Source organism: Vigna angularis, chromosome 7 (assembly GCF_016808095.1).
Source record: "Vigna angularis cultivar LongXiaoDou No.4 chromosome 7, ASM1680809v1, whole genome shotgun sequence".
NCBI lineage: Eukaryota > Viridiplantae > Streptophyta > Magnoliopsida > Fabales > Fabaceae > Vigna > Vigna angularis.
The window spans coordinates 22,761,240-22,777,644 of NC_068976.1; the positions used below are offsets into that span (position 1 = coordinate 22,761,240).

The 16,405-nt window shown below is 32.6% G+C and overlaps 1 protein-coding gene across 2 annotated transcripts; it reads right to left on the reverse strand.

The window, feature by feature from the left end:
* Positions 1–476: 476 nt before the first annotated feature.
* LOC108338342 (serine/threonine-protein kinase TOUSLED) lies at positions 477–9,578 on the reverse strand. Of its 2 annotated transcripts, XM_017575149.2 has the most exons (17): positions 9,069–9,578; positions 8,705–8,950; positions 8,266–8,355; positions 7,859–8,065; positions 7,265–7,315; positions 6,946–7,053; positions 6,029–6,073; positions 5,382–5,494; positions 5,056–5,122; positions 4,439–4,505; positions 3,059–3,153; positions 2,807–2,986; positions 2,263–2,473; positions 1,851–2,115; positions 1,614–1,668; positions 1,321–1,482; positions 477–855 (listed from the first exon to the last, which is right to left on the reverse strand). In XM_017575149.2, exons 2-17 carry the CDS (start codon positions 8,930–8,932, stop codon positions 760–762), a joined length of 2,040 nt encoding a protein of 679 aa, XP_017430638.1. In that variant the 5' UTR covers positions 8,933–8,950; positions 9,069–9,578; the 3' UTR covers positions 477–759. The 2 variants fall into 2 exon arrangements, with proteins under 2 accessions (XP_017430638.1, XP_017430639.1); XM_017575150.2 differs by lacking the exon at positions 7,265–7,315 and having other exon boundaries at positions 9,069–9,577.
* Between the last annotated feature and the right edge of the window lie 6,827 nt (positions 9,579–16,405).

A 16,405-nucleotide genomic window follows, 5' to 3' on the forward strand; every position in this document is an offset into this window, starting at 1 on the left:
GAACCTTGATTTTCCTAATTTCCAGTGATTAAAAACTTCTGGTATCAAAATCAACATATTTTCATTCTCGGGTAAATATTTTATAAATATTCTTTTCCAAAAGAATAATAAATAACAAATACTTTAATTTAAAGAGAAAATAATTATTTAAAAATACATAAATCAATTTCACATATTTAACTTAAAACGAAAGTTATAAAATATGAATACCATCTTCCCCGTAATGGACGTAAGAGACCTAAATTTTATTTTTAAAATCGCTTCTTTTGTTTGATTTTTCTTAAGTTATGCTAACAATCCATCCATTTTTTTTTAAAGATTTTTGTCATCGCATCTAATCAAATCCTGAAAGAGATATAAGAATCTTCACGAACTATTACGCCCCCACATCCTTTTGTTTTATTTTAGTAAGAAAATAAAAAGGATTAAAGAAGCCACTAAAAAATGCATTACAATCCTATTTTTGGGAGCAAAAATGTCAAAAAATAACAAAAAGCTTAATCATTTTCTTGTATACTTCCTGACCCGTTTCAAGGTCAAAAACAAATACACATACATTTTGGTGACCCCATATCTTAAACCAAAAGATGATGTATGAAAACAAATACAACTTTCTTTCAGACCGGGAAAAACCCCTTCTCTGCCTCATTTGATAAGGTTACAAAATCTTTACAACGTATACAAAATTTAACAGAACCAGTAACTGACATTAGAAGATGAGATCCTTCGACTTTGGGGAGTCTGAATAATGAATGCCATTTACTTCTTTGAGAAAGTGAGATATGGGTCTTGAGCAATGGTTAACACATCTGGTCTCTCAGCCTGGTTATATGTTAGACACCTTCGGATAAAATCCTGACAGAAAAGATGTACATACAGCACAGACTATTGTCAGGTTTGACAGTATTGTAGATAGTAGGTACATGATACTATAATATTTCTACAGCAAACCGGATATAAGAAAGTGTATGCATTGAGGTCTTCAAAGGAAACCACAACCTTCCTAGTTCCTACACTTGCATGTGGGATATGTTTGAATCTTTGGTTATGTGAAAATGAACATAACACACATACAACCTTAGAAGAAGCATAGTTGTGTCCATCACTGAATAATAGAACAAAATGAAGGAAAATGCGCAAGCTAAGAAGTTAAAACAGAAGTTTTATTAAGAAGTATGATGATACAATTCTACTGCAATTTTTAATGCACCTAAGTGCATGGCATTCATTTTGAAAAATACCCTTAATAAAAAAAATTACGCAAGGCAAAAAGAGCAATCAACTATGTACAGAAATTATCAGTAAAAGGGTGCAACTCACCTTTGCCTCGTTAGAAATGGTAGGTTTAGAAGGAAAGTCAACCTTCCGAGCCTTAATAATTGTGTCCTCACGAAGTATTCTCTCTTGGGTTTGGTGATGCCCGAAAGGTCGTCGGCCAAAGAGCATTTGATAATACAAAATACCAGCAGACCAGACATCAACCTGTCTTCCATAACATGTCGGAAAATATATGAGCCAAATGATAAAAATATTTAACGTGATAATCAAAGAGTTGGTTGTTTGCATATAAAATAAGAATTATCTGTGTATTCACAACTTAGAAAGTCATTGACCTTTGATGATATAAGAGGTGTCTTGCTGAGCTCAAAGCATTCAGGAGGCAAATACCTACAAATTGAAAAAAGAAAAAGAGCGGATAAAGAGGTTTTACCAAAGTAAAATACTGGAATCTAAAGTAAACATAAAAAGGAGTGTCAAAGTTTAAGCCAGATTGAGGAGAGTAAAGCCTAAAACCTACAAATTTGAAATACTTCACATTTTGAATTCCAACGAAGATTGCCACCACTTACCAATATGTTCCAGCTCCCTGGGACGTAAGTTCCATACCTTGGGATCCAACATCATCCTCCACTATCTTACTAAGACCAAAATCAGTCACTTTGGCAACACCAAGTTCATCAAACAGAACATTTCCAGGCTTCAAATCATAATGGATAATTTTCTGTGTTCTTTTATTCATATAAATAAGACCTTGAAAAATCTGAACTATGATGACCTTAGCCTCCCTCTCAGATAATATAGGCGTTGCTTTAAGAACAGCATCAAGATCTTTCCCTGGAAGAATTAAGGAAAGTCAAGGGCAAAGGGTAGATTAAACAATAAATCAAACAAAGACAGCAAATTTATTCGGGTTCAAGCTCCAAAGAAATATTTGGAGCCTGTAAAATTAATAAAAATAATAAACTTCATAAAATAATATACCACTACAATACTCTAGAACAGTGCAGAACGTGTTCTGATCAATCTCAAAGATGTCCCATAAACGAACAATGTGACGATGTACAAGAGTCTTGTGAATATTATACTCCCGAATTGCATGTCGTATGTAGCTCTGCTTCTTCTCTTCACTCCATTGAGCATTTAAACCATGAAGTTTGCAAGCAACATATCTATGGTCCACCAAATCGAAAGCCTGCTGGAAATTTCTTACTTCAAATCACTGCAAAAAGGTATTTATTTACAACTGCCAAAGTAGGCCATGTAACTATCCAGACACTGGTCTTAGTTTTTGAAAGCCGTGTATAATATTTCCCAAATGAGTAGAATAGCAACACACTTTGAGTTAAAATTTATTGAAAAGTACAAAATCATTAGTGGAAATGTTAATGTCGATACAGAATGCGATATCTAATCATTTTGCCAATGATAAATAGTTTATAAAAGTGTGTTTAGAGAGTGTCTTGCTAGCATTTTTCCAGATAAAACAATATCAATATGATCAAATGACTATTATTTCTGATCTGACCTTGTACACCTCACTGAATCCTCCCTTCCCAAGAAGGTTAAGAAGAGCATAACGATGATTTAGAATCTGAAAGTTGTTAAACCGTGAACCATCTTCATCCCGTATGCGTTTCATCTCACGAATTAACCTCCCCTTCTCTATTTCATACCGATCCCTCTCTCGTAAAACAATCTCCTCTTCCTGAACATTTTCATGCTATTAGAAACATAAAGAAGAAAGAAAACAGTTGGACCAGCAGAAATAGCAACTTACTCTTTTAAGACTAGCTAATCGACACTTGTAAATTTCATCGTGAATTAGAATATCTTCTGGCAATCCAACCTCTGCATCTGTCCCATCACCCTTATCTTCAACAGAGAAGGACAACAACAAAACACACTATTAACACAGGGAACAGAGTAATATAGTACAACATATAGTCGAGAGATTTGTGACTGTGTGACAGATACTTTTTATATCAAACTGTCCATTTGAATATCAGATAGGTACCCCAGCTGACAGCAGCCCAAGCAGGCAATTGGATAGTAGGCCCAAGCCCATTATTTGGAGAGTGTATGAGTGGATGAATAGGAGGGTGAGAGAATGATGAGCTGGCACGAGAGTGGGTATCATTGGGTATTGGAAGTTTATGGGCAGGGAACAATAGCTCTCGGTTGGAGCTAGGCTCTGTGGACAGAATCTAATTTTTGTATTTTCCTTTCGTTTGTGTTAGGAGTTGGATAGTTTATAAAAGAAGGAAGAAAAAGAAGGCCTAACTGCCTTAGCGGTGAGGCGGTGAGAAAAAAGGCGGGAAGTATAGGTATATAAGGAATAACACATTATACTGTGATTAGAGAGAGAAAAATCATATACTTTGTATAGACCGGTTTCAATACCTGGTGAGAAGAGTTAGGCCCTCGTCTTACACGTGTTCTCTTTATTCATTTCATAGAATAATATACCCATTATTTGATTCTTTCTGCTGTGCGAGAGAGATACGGTTAGGATCCTATTCTCAGATTCCTAACAGTTTGTCATTCAATAATACTGGGGTTTATTCCTTTATGTGTGAATTGTTCTTTCTACTATAACTATTCTTTGGGTTTCCAACACCAGCACTCAGGCAATCCACCCTCAAAACCTTTCGATTAAGGGGCAAGAACCAATTACTTAAATATTCCACGGAGTATTCCATTCTACTTTGAGACTTAGGAACTCTATAATATTCAAGTTCCTACTATAGCACTGCCCCTGAGACACAGGCAACCCGCTTTACACCAATCACTTGGGGAACCCACCCTCAAAGGCTAGCTATCAAGGGGGTAAACAAAACACTTAAATACATCACCAGACATCCCATACTACTCAATGAGGGACTTAGGCACCCATAATACCCAAGTTCCTATCAACATCCTTAAGGAGCATATGGTTTATCATGATTTGTATAATATCTAGCGAAGTTATTGAAATTCAATATATACAAAGTACCTAACGTAGAGATTTAACAACATGCATGGAATGTTCATACCAATGGCTGGTATAAACTAAGAATGGGACGAGGAAGTCATAACAACTGTCCCAAATTTGGTCCCATCAAACTCTATCCCAATATTACAAGGATAGGTGCCGAAAGAGAAAATGAACAGAATTTACCAGATTGCTTTTTCTTAAACAATTTGCGCTGTCGTTCTATTGCCTCCTTGGTTTCTACTAGTTGTTTCTGGGGGAAAAACAAAGAATAAGAAGGAGAAAGTATTCTTGGTATCACTAATGTAACTATCAACATAGGCAAGATTTAAATTGCAAAAGAAAAATAACAAATAGAAGTTGAGGTGAAATTAACAGTATACACCCAGTGTTATAGCCAAAAGATACTGAGAAGAAAAACACTTAACATTTCAAAAACACTATCCTATAATTTTATTCACTAAAGTGAAGCAAAAGAGTTCAGGTTTTGTAGTATTTATAATCTAGGGTTTTCGAAAACTATGTAATTTCACTGCACAATTGAACATCAGTGGGTCTTCAGACAATGACAAATTAATTGGATATGAAACGTTCAATCAGAAACAATCAAATTGAAAGATATTGATCACAGACAAGTAGGAAAGAACCAGAATCCTAAAAAATGTGTTATAATGATTCCTAAATCAGCAAATCTCACAACAAATCCTAGTTGAATCTGATAAACTAATCACAATCAGTAATAATCTCCAGTACAAAAATTAAAAAGAAAAGTCATGAAGAAAGAGAAAGGAAATGGGACATACAAGCTGGGCATTCAGATCCTTTAAAGCTTGACCATCTTCCCAGGTTTCAGATATGACAGTTCCAGCTCTACAATTCATTATTTAACTAATAAGAAACTTAGTAAAAAAGATATAATATGAAATAAAATTTCCCAGTTTCATTTCTGTTGCCAGAATATGAATGCCTCTAGTTTTGATTAAATATATGTATATGTATAAATTATTAACTTGTATTTTTAAATTTTCACAATAGCAACTACCCCACTGTAGCAGTTTTGGTGTCAGCAGCTCCACACTGTTATCCAGGATCGATAATTATGTAATTTCTTAAAATGCTCCATGCCTACCTGATTACACCAACATTTCCAAGTCTCAATGAGTCTTGTCGTACTTTTAGTCTTGCTTCTTGTCTTTCGGCTTTTGAAACGGATATCAGCAAGTCAGATATTACTTTCATCCTCTGCAAAATAGAAAGATCAAATGTGAATATGCTGCCTAATTGATGCATGATACAAAGAATGCTAATTAACTATTTTGTTGGGAAGGGGGCGGGGGAGGAGGTGATGGGGATTAACTCCAGGAAAGTGAGTAAACGTTAAGAAAGTAATCTTACTCATTGAGAAAATAATTGTTTAATATTCCAACACATGCATGATTTACTACACATGTGCACTTAATATCAACTCTTGATTTTCTCATCAATGATTCATATTACTTAATGCTTATTATCCTTGCTAAAGTAAATAGCTTTTAGAGAAGCCAGATCCTGGCATCGCCCCATTTATTGTGTATCAACAATGAGCTGTCCAAGATTTCTAGCTCACTTTTGCATAAAGAATTCAAGCAGACAAGATTTAGTGTCTGCACTCAGTTTCATGTACTGTAAGGACAGCCAGTGCTCATTATTCAAATAAAGGTACATAATTAGTGATGAAGTGTTTTGATAGACTCAAGAAGAAAGCTATCATTGCAATCAAAGCTGAAAATATCACACCTTAGGCTTCATTTGTTGTTCATGATCAGTCATCTCCTTCATTTCCTGCATGTGCCAAAATCAAGTAATAACACTATAAGAACAGAAAATCAGCACATCAACTTCAATAATTCTCAATTCTCTTAAGATTAAAATATATTTTTGCAATTCAGTATATATTCCTTGTTATTTTGTCCGTAAAATTGGGAGTATTAGTCAATGGTATCAAAATCATGCATATTGCAAATAGAATCACACGATTTGGTCCTTTTCACTAGCATCTAGTATTTTTCAGCCACAACAGCCCCGGTTTAGATCTGTGTGGCCAAAATAGCAAAAGATAAGAAAATTGCAAACTGTGTACCTTCTTAAAAAACGTGTATATGAAAAAAACTGTCTCAGCTATTATGGTACTATTATAAAATGCAATTGAACAGAAGATTTAAGTGTGATTTGGTTTGGCTGTGAGATTGCAACAAAGAAGTTCAAATCTGCATGACCAAACAAAAAAATACACACTAATTTCAAGTCAAAACAACTATTTTTCAAAGAACAATAAATAAAGTACAAAGATGCCATAATAGCAATTGCCCAGCTTTACCTTCTAGTGGAAATGTATCATGAATCAATTTTTTATACTCAAGTCTGGACTTTATCTTTGAATCTGAGATTTATGTAAGACATATGATTGATTTTGACAACAAATTAAGTGCCATATACGTATTGACATACTTAAATTTGGGAGGGAAACCTCGGCACAACAGTAAGCTTATTGGAGGCATTGTGTTTATATCCTGAAAAGAACCTTCTTAGCAGGGGTAAGGCTGTGTATGTCAATCAACCCCCCCCCAAAAAAAAAAAAAACACACAAGACTCGATACAATTAAAGATTTGGAAAACATTCTTCTGATTGTGATAAGCCTATGGCATTCATATACCTTTTCTAGTTGCTGAGTAAGATTCTGATAATCGACTGCTTCTTGCTTTGATTTCCGCAATTCCTCCTCCAAAGCAACAATTTTAGCTTGCAAAGATGCAACCTCGTCCTAATTTAAGATATCGATGAAATAAAATGAGAAAAAGTTTGAAAATTACAAGCTTATGCTACCTTAATAAAACAACAATAAAGAGTTAAAGCATCATCAATGTCATGGATATGGTGGAAGGAGGTAGAAATGAAAGAAGTCATACCAAACTTCTATTTGTTTTCATATAAAGCCACACATTTTACAAGTGGAATTAGGAAAAAAGTCATACCTCTAATGAAATACAATTATCACTATGAAACTGATCACTGGGTTTGCCACCCTGCAAATAAATATAAGCTCTATAGGGTACAACCAAGGAGTGAAAAATAACTTATTAACATGTAAATTAATTGCTTAAGCAATATGACATTCCTAAACTTATGAACCTTCCATTCGTAGGAATCAGAAAAGATTCCAATTTGCATAACAGGTAAGAAGACGCAACCAGACAACAATATCAAATAAGCATTGCAGATTACAGAAAAAAGAGTGCTTTATAGGACATTACACTGATACTTGGTAACCATTGAAAAAAACAAGCAACAAAAAAGGGCACCCAAAACCAATGCAATCAAATTTCCTTTCAGCTACAGACTATAGATGATACAATCAATCCTTCCTGCTGTAATCCTTCAAGCCAAGAAGTTTAAACCTCAGAACTACATAATATCAATTAAAGAAGAGACGGGTGTGCAACTATGCTTCCAATCATGTATAGACAACAGATAGGATCATAATTAATAAGACCAGTTTAGAAAAAACCAATAGGGACAATTTAAAAATTACAATTACAGAAACAAATATTTCATGGCAATGAGCATACTTTATGGTATACATTGTCGATCTGACCATTTGAAGTCAAAGCAGTTGGAGAAGAAATTAGTGTTTTGGTCTGATCATTAACTCTGGAACCCCGGCCTCTACCCGAACCAGAACTCCCTCTTCCACGACCATGTTTCTTTCTATTCATTTCAATGTGCATTTTTGTCTCCACGGCATCCAAACTAGTTTGCCTTCCATCAGTAACAACCTAATATGTAAATTATTTTCTGTTGGATTAGAAATCACTAGATGACCAGTTTCTAAGACAAAATGTACACATTTTACACGTGGCTGTTAAAGTCATCAAAATACTAGATACCGAAGGTTTATAAAGGATGCAATTTAAATAGCTGTATTTTCAACAACAGATGCAGTTATTGTATAAAATCAAAGATCATAAAAACCAACCTCAACGCTTTCAAAAACACTAGTGTTGCCATCTTCTTGAAGTTTTTGTCGCTTCGATGTGTTGGCTTGTATCAAGAATGCCCCACCATTCTGGAACAGAAATACAAAGATACCAATAATCTAATCATTGAAGTTATCATAGAAAAATGTTTCCTTACATCTACCAGTTATCCAGATTACTAAATCATCAACATAGAAATGGCGGCAACGAACACAAAACATACCGCCTACATACATTATATCCTAAACCATAGATAAATACTCAAGCAATAAACCACCAAAATAAACAAAAAGAAGCTACAAAAATTAACATTGAAAATCAAAAATTAACATTGAAAATCCCGAGCAACAAAAGAACAAAGCCAAAACCTAAAAGTAATAGTTCTCCCAAGTGCAGTCAAAGTACCAAACCCACGCACTGAATAAGGATTAAACTTACATCATCATCAGAATCACTTGAAGTGGATGCTTCAGCCGAATTTTCAACAGCTCGAACAAATTTCCCAGCCGAAGGAACAGACACAGAGGACCAACCTGGTTGCTGAGAAGAGGTTGAGGAACCCTTACCAACCATACGAGCTTCCAACTTTGCAATCTTTGTAGGCAGAGAATGATCGGATTGGTTTGAAGAGTTGGACGAGAAATGAATGAGCATGTCATCTGACATTGTTGCTGTAACTGCAAACTGATTGGCAACAGAAAAAAAAAACTTCTCACCTCAAGATAAACCAACAATAATGAAAATTCAACCGATTTAGGGGAAAATGTGGAAAAGGAAAATGGTGAATAGAACTAGGCCATACCCATTCGTGACTAAAGATGCCAATTTTCCACAGACCCACGTGAAAGAATTGGGGTTTATGAAAAAGAAAAACGGCAGAAACAGTTCAAGAAATAAGGTGATCAGAGAACTGAGACGCCGATGTGATTGAAAGAAAAAAAAATGAAACTTCGGGAAATTTTGAGTATATTCTGCCTTTTGGGTGCAGAACTCAGAGAATTAAACGAAATAGAGAATCTAGGGTTTTGCTGTTTGGGAAAGTGGTGAAATAATCAAAAGATTAGGAGGGAAGAATGAATGAACACAGGGGAAGTGAAAGAAAAGGCATGACTGCAAATAACAGGAGAGATAGTAGGGAGTAATTCAGTGACTTTAACCCAGAAACTTCACCATGCAATTGAGACACTATGAACCATTTGATTTTACATAAATGCTTCAGATTTTGCCATGTGTCCTTAGATACTTTTTACCTACAAATACTCTCATTTTATCACGTCGAAGTCAATCTCATGATCTTCTCGGAGAAATTCTACATTTTCAGTTGAAAAATGTAATAATTTAGTTGCTGTGTTTTAAAATCAAATGCAAATGTACGATTGTTCTGCTGATTATTTTGTGGGTGTTCCAGGAGGAGAGAAGTGCATTGACCGTTACTTATATTTGAAGGACATGTGGCAAGATCTGAAGCATGTATACAATCAGCGGTTCACAGTGCTTCAACTGCACGGTACATCAAAGACACTGAATCCACTCGGCCTAGAGTAATGTAATTTTTTTCCTTAATAATATTTTTTTCTAATATATAAAGGAAGAATTCAATTTTTTAATGTTTTTATATTTTTTAAAAAACTGAATGTATTATTTTTTGTTAGATCAACACTGAAATCCTTTAAAAAATTATGAGATAGTATAAGTTAATATAATTATCTATCTTTTTTAAGTGTTTATTATAAAAAAAATGAAAGAAAACAGAATGGATCAAATTAACTTTTAAAAAAATATATATAACAACCACATTCAATAAGAAATAAATAAAAATATATTAAATTATGTATTTAAATATAGAGACAAAAAAAATATTAAACATTTTTTTGTTTTTTGAATTGATTCTTTTATTGAGAGTTGTTGTGGGTTAAAAAAAGTATAGGACACGAGAATAATACAAGAGAAGTTAAAAGGGACGAGCACCACAAAACTGTGTTTGAATGTAATGTGATATGGTATAGTGCTTCTTAAATCTAGTTAGGCATTATTGTGATGAATGATGGTGGTTTTCTCTTACCCATTTTGTTGTTATATGATAATGGTATTTTAAATTTAATTTTGTTAAGATTTTATAACAATAATAGTGAACATTAAGTGGAAATATTTAGGTATTAGATTGGAAGAAGGTCACGTTTTTAATTTGGATAAGATTCTTTTCTATACTGGTATTAAGACATTAAGATTTGTGGAAGTAACTTGGTTTAAAGAGGAAGATATTAAGATGTGTTGAATGGTGAAAAAGAAAGTATAGTTAATAGAAATACTTTTAATAACATATTTTTCTTTTGGGTATATTGGACGAGTTATATCTTTTGATAAAATATTCTTTGTTTTGAGTCAAGTCTTCACGGATTTGATTTTCGATATCACTCCAAAAAACCTCTTAGTAATGGAGGCATCTTTTGTGTATATAAACTCATATGCATCTTTTCTTTTATTTGATGTTAGACTTTGTTTGTACTCAACAATATCTTTACATGTTGATGATAATAAATTCATTGTTGTTTCAAAGTTTTTGAGAAATGTTGAAAATAATGTGTTGGATATAGAAAATAAATTACACTACAAAAATATTTGTTTTTTGTTTCGTATATGGCAGATAATAATATTATATATTTCGTAAATATTTTTCAAATTGAATATTGAAAATCTCTCTATTTTCTTGTCAAGGTCATTTAGATTAATTAAAGATATCGACATAATAACAAATTTTTATTCAATTTGTCTTAATTTAATCACTGATTAAACTAAACATGATGATATTTTAATATTTTAATTAACTAAGTTATATTCATAAAAGTTTTACTAAGTTGATTTCATTTAGTCATTAGTTGAACCAATAGTTTAGTATTATACAGATTGAAATAATTTCAATACTTTAGTTTGTGTTATACAAAAGTCTTTATTTTATAACACTTACAAAAACAAATAACTACTCTTAAGTGCTATGACTAGAAAATTAATATAAAATAGATAAATAACAACTATGATAATCATAAATGTTTTCTTTTAAGTATATTTTAGGCATGAATATTTACTAATTTTACTGAATATCAAATTTTATCCAAGATTCTAGAAAGTGACTTGAATTTTCCAAAAGTTTAAAATTAGCAAATTTTTAAATAACCAAAAAAAAAAACTTTACCTAAGACCAACAATATATCAATAAAAATGTCTTGAAAGAAATAAAATTTAAAACTAAATCACCAACGTATCTAATTAGATAAATGTTGAAAATAACAGTATTTGCAACTACTAAGAAATCCTACAACTGTTTTTTATGCAATCTTATCTACGTATATATCATATAGACAAATAATTTAAATACTCTACCTATTACAAGTGAATAAGTCAGCAACCAAATATTAATTAAGTCTAACAATTTCACTAGTTTTGTCTTATTTAAGTGTATTTTCAATTTGGTATAAGTTATGAATATCTTTTATTACAAGTTAGACTTGTAGAATACAACACTTATAATCTTATTCGTACAATTTTTAAATGTTCAATCTAAAGTTACACAACACAACTTTGTCTACGTCAAAATATTGAAGAGAAAACATTCCTTTCTTGGTAAGGGAAAATTCATAGGCAGAAATACATTGTTAATTACATACAATTTTAAAAAAAAACTGATAAAATTTTCTCTAGTGGAATTTCATAGATAAATACAACTTGCACGAATGATCACCCACTCAAATTTCAATTCAACTTAGCAAGATCCAAACAATAAAACAACTATCAAATAAGCTTAAGTTTCATTATCGTTGGAATTAACATGAAAGCACCAAAAATGGTACCATACCAACTCAAGTTAAATGTGTTTCTACATGTCCAAATTATCACGTGATAAACTTTAAGTGCATCAAGTAATAACAATGAAGCTTTCGAAACTCAAATTATTTCAATAATGCATTTGTATATAAAATATAAGCATGCAAGCTCAAAATATAATATCAACTATAATCTCATTTGAAAATTATAATTAAACTAGTTTTTCCTATTTTTAAATTTTCTCAGCATTCTAAATAAAGACAAATATGAAACAATACACTACACAAACTTCTTTGTCATATTCAAAACTCAAATTCCTAACCATAAATTGCCAAAATAAGCTCAGCCTCATGAAATTCTATCTTCTCCCAAAAAAAAAATACATGTAATTATAGAAGAAGATATAAAAACTTTTCAAAAATTTACATTTACTAAAATAAAATCAATTTATATTATAAATGTGTACCCTATAAATTTCTTATATAAAATTGAGTTATAAATTTCTTATATAAAATTGAGTTATGTTTAAGGTTAACTTTTTAATACAATATTGAAATTATTAATTAGAATTTATCCTAATAAAATGTATTATCTTTTTAATCTATTATTTCAGTTGTTATTAAATCTTTTATTATAATATTTAGTTTCATCTTCAAAATCAATATTTCTCATCATATATTAAATCTTACATCAAACTAGAAAAGAATTAATGTTCGAATGTAAACATCGCCTTCCAACACCATGCCTAAATGTATAAAATTCTTACATGTTCCCTTCTTCAACCAGCTTTCCTATTTCTTCTATAATTGATTTACCTTTCTTTATGCATTTTTACATTTTCTGTTTACGGTTAACTTCTGTTTTGTTTATGAATTCTATGTAAACAATGTGCATAGTTGTTCTGGCATACATTCATTCATCTGCTTGTGTCAGGTACCTGGAGTGCCTCTGATATACTCTTTTTCCACAACTTTTTGCTCTATTTGATCATTGCACACTGGAATTAATTAGATTCAATCATGTTAGTGTATACATTTTGATATATATTAGGCGTATTTCTTGTCATAGTATTCTCAAGTATTTAAGGAAAGTTTGACAATGGCATGCATTAATTAGAAAAATGGTAAACTTTATGTCAAACTGCATGAGTTTGTAATACTTTTTAGAGCGATTTATGACTGAAGTTCATTATGTCAGTAACTCGAGTAAACCTTTTAGCAGTTTGTGATTTCAGTTAAGTATTCTCATGTTTTTATGGTATTACTTTTAAAACATGCAGAAAAGAAGAATATGTAATGATGTTCTGAACATTATCAGTTGTTCCATGTTCATTAATGCATTGTCTGTACAAAAAATGGAAGTAGACAACACAATCATCAAGAGGTCAATTGTATGTAAATATAGAAAAATTTGATTTCGAAAATTACCTTGCTACATTTTAAAAATGTTTATTTTATTTTTTTTCGCGCGTTTAAAGTTTACTTAATTCAAAGATTATTGGAGGTGAAAACATATATATATATATATATATATATAGGATCGCGATATTCTAACAACGCAATTTTGACAAAAAATTGACAATCTATTGGATTATTTAAAATATTTTTTTTTCGTTAAAGTTGACAATGAATTTGGCTTCCGAAAATGTCCCTCCCATTTTTGTTTTCATTCTTCTCCACTGTTGCATTTTGGTTTTCATTTTGTGTGTGTTTTCTCTCCTTTCTCTCTTTCTCTCTCACGAAGGAAGCTTCATCTTCTCCGGCGAGACTCCGGTGAAGCAATGGAAAGCTCCGGTAACAAGGTATTTTCTTTTCCCTTTCCATTTTCCGTTTCCCATTTTCCATTTCCCCTTTTTTCCTTTTCCCTTACTCCATTTTCATCCTCTCTTTAACCTCTGTCATCGTTCCCTCTCCTTTCTCTCTCCAAGCTTTCTCCTTTCTCTCTCCAAGCTTTCTCCTTTCTCTCTTCAAGCTTTCTCCTTTCTCTCTTAAAGCTCACTCCTTTCTCTCTTCAAGCCTTCTCCTTTCTCTCTTCAAGCTCTCTCCTTTCTCCCTTCAAGCTTTCTTTTTTCTCTTTCGTTTCTATTTATTTTAGCTTCATCTTCTTCGGCGAGGCAACCTAGCGAGAAACATGTTCTCCTTTATATTGATTTTGTTGTGGAAAATGGAAAACTCTGGTGACTTCGGTGATGAGAGCAAGATATCTCCACTATTCCTTTTCCCCTTTCGCGTTTTCCCTTTCCCCTTTTCCACTTCCTCTTTCCCATTTTCCATTTAGCCTTTCCCCTTTCCTCTTTGCCAATTTGTGTTTCTTGTTTTGTTAATTATTTTTTGGATCGTTCTAACATGAATTTTTTTTATGCAGTTGTGTGTGCAACATTCTTTCAAAACCAAGTTTGTTGATGTTTTGAATGGAAGATTGACTCATGAGGAGAGGAATGTCTCCTTGATAAAATTATGGAATGTCCACTTTCCAATCATGCTGACGTTAATATTTTAAAAAATTATTGTAATAGATTGTATTGAACATTTCCAATTCACAACATATTTTTTCAATGTTAATATTCATGGATTGAACCAAAATATGTTCTCATCATAGAATGTTAATGGATTTGATACACATGACCATTAAACTCACTCAACCATCTCAAAAATTGGAAAAAAGTCACCAAAAACACAGGCAAAACCATCATGGGGAGTCCAGTTGAACTACCTTGGTTTAAACACCTATAAAAGCCCTTGTCAATCAATTATAGTGACAAAAATAGAAAAAAATCACACATAGGGACAGAAAAATGACCCTGGGGAGTGCTGTTCATCCAGGTGGGGAGTATAGTTGAAGTTTCTGTACAAATGACAATTTTTTCTCTGGTAATCGATTACAGGGGTCTTGTAATCGATTACCAGAGAAAACATTGTCATTTGTACAGAAACATCAACTGTACTCCCCACCTAGATGAACAGTACTCCCCATGCTCTAAGAGGGAAAGATATACGTATAAGATAACATGCTGTCAACTTTGACCTTTGTTGACAATTTTAATCATAAATTTTTCCACATACCTCCAAATGATGTGATTCTTTTTTTATTAGAAAGTAGACTCAAATATCTTTCCAATAACTACTAATTTATAATTTTTGGACACCTGAGTAGGTGCAGTTAATTCCTTAAAGTTAACGTTTTATATATTTCTACCACCTCTGACCTTTGCTGGTTGTTTTGCTCATAACTTTCTCCACCGAACTCCAAATGCGTTGATTCTTGTTTTGTGGGAAAGCTCTTTGAGTCTAGATTCCAACAAAACAAGAATCAAGTCATTTGGAGTTCGGTGGAGAAAGTTAAGAACAAAACAAGTAGCAAAGTCCAGAAAAACAGAGTTGGGGAGCAGTGTTCATCTAGATGGGGAGTACAGTTGAAGATTTTGTACAAATTACCCTTTTTCCTCTGGTAATCGACTACAAGACCCTTGTAATCGATTACCAGAGGAAAAAGGGTAATTTGTACAGAAACTTCAACTGTACTCCCCAGCTAGATGAACACTGCTCCCCATTCTCTATTTTTGTTGAATTTTTCCTTTTTTGAGATGGGTGAGTGAGTTCAATGTTATTCGGTGAGCTCTCTGCACCAATAATGAGGTTAGGTCATTGATTTCTTCAAAATAAAAATGTCCATTTATGTGGTTTTCTCCAATTGAGGTGAGGTGCATAACCCATGCTGTCAACTTTGACCTTTGCTGACTATTTTAATCATTACCTTTTCTCACAGACCTCCAAATGATGTGATTCTTTTTTTATTAGAAAGTAGACTCAAATATCTTTCCAATGACTACTAATTTATAATTTTTGGACACCTGAGTAGGTGCAGTTAATTCCTTAAAGTTAACATTTTATATATTTCTACCACCTCTGACTTTTGCTAGTTGTTTTCCTCAAAACTTTCTCCACCGAACTCCAAATGAGTTGATTCTTGTTTTGTTGGAAAGATCTTTGAGTCTAGATTCCAACAAAATAAGAATCAAGTCATTTGGAGTTTGGTGGAGAAATTTAAGAACAAAACAAGTAGCAAAGGTCAGAAAAACAGAGTTGGGGAGTAATGTTCATCTAGCTCGGGAGTACAGTTGAAGTTTCTGTACAAATTACCGTTTTTCCTCTGCTAATCGATTACAAGACCCCTGTAATCGATTACCAAAAGAAAATGGGTATTTTGTACAGAAACTTCAACTGTACTCCCTAGCTAGATGAACACTACTCATCATTCTCTATTTTTGTTGAATTTTTCATTTTTTGAGATGGGTGAGTGAATTAAACATTATTGGGTGTG

Excerpts from the sequence above, each read along its gene's own strand:
- LOC108338342 (XM_017575149.2), bottom strand. The coding sequence starts at position 8,932 with ATGTCAGATGACATGCTCATTCATTTCTCGTCCAACTCTTCAAACCAA. Across the intron at positions 7,316-7,858 it reads TCGACAATGTATACCATAAA|GGTGGCAAACCCAGTGATCA; the intron begins GTATGCTCATTG and ends ATTTATTTGCAG. Across the intron at positions 6,074-6,945 it reads TTACTCAGCAACTAGAAAAG|GAAATGAAGGAGATGACTGA; the intron begins GTATATGAATGC and ends TGGCACATGCAG.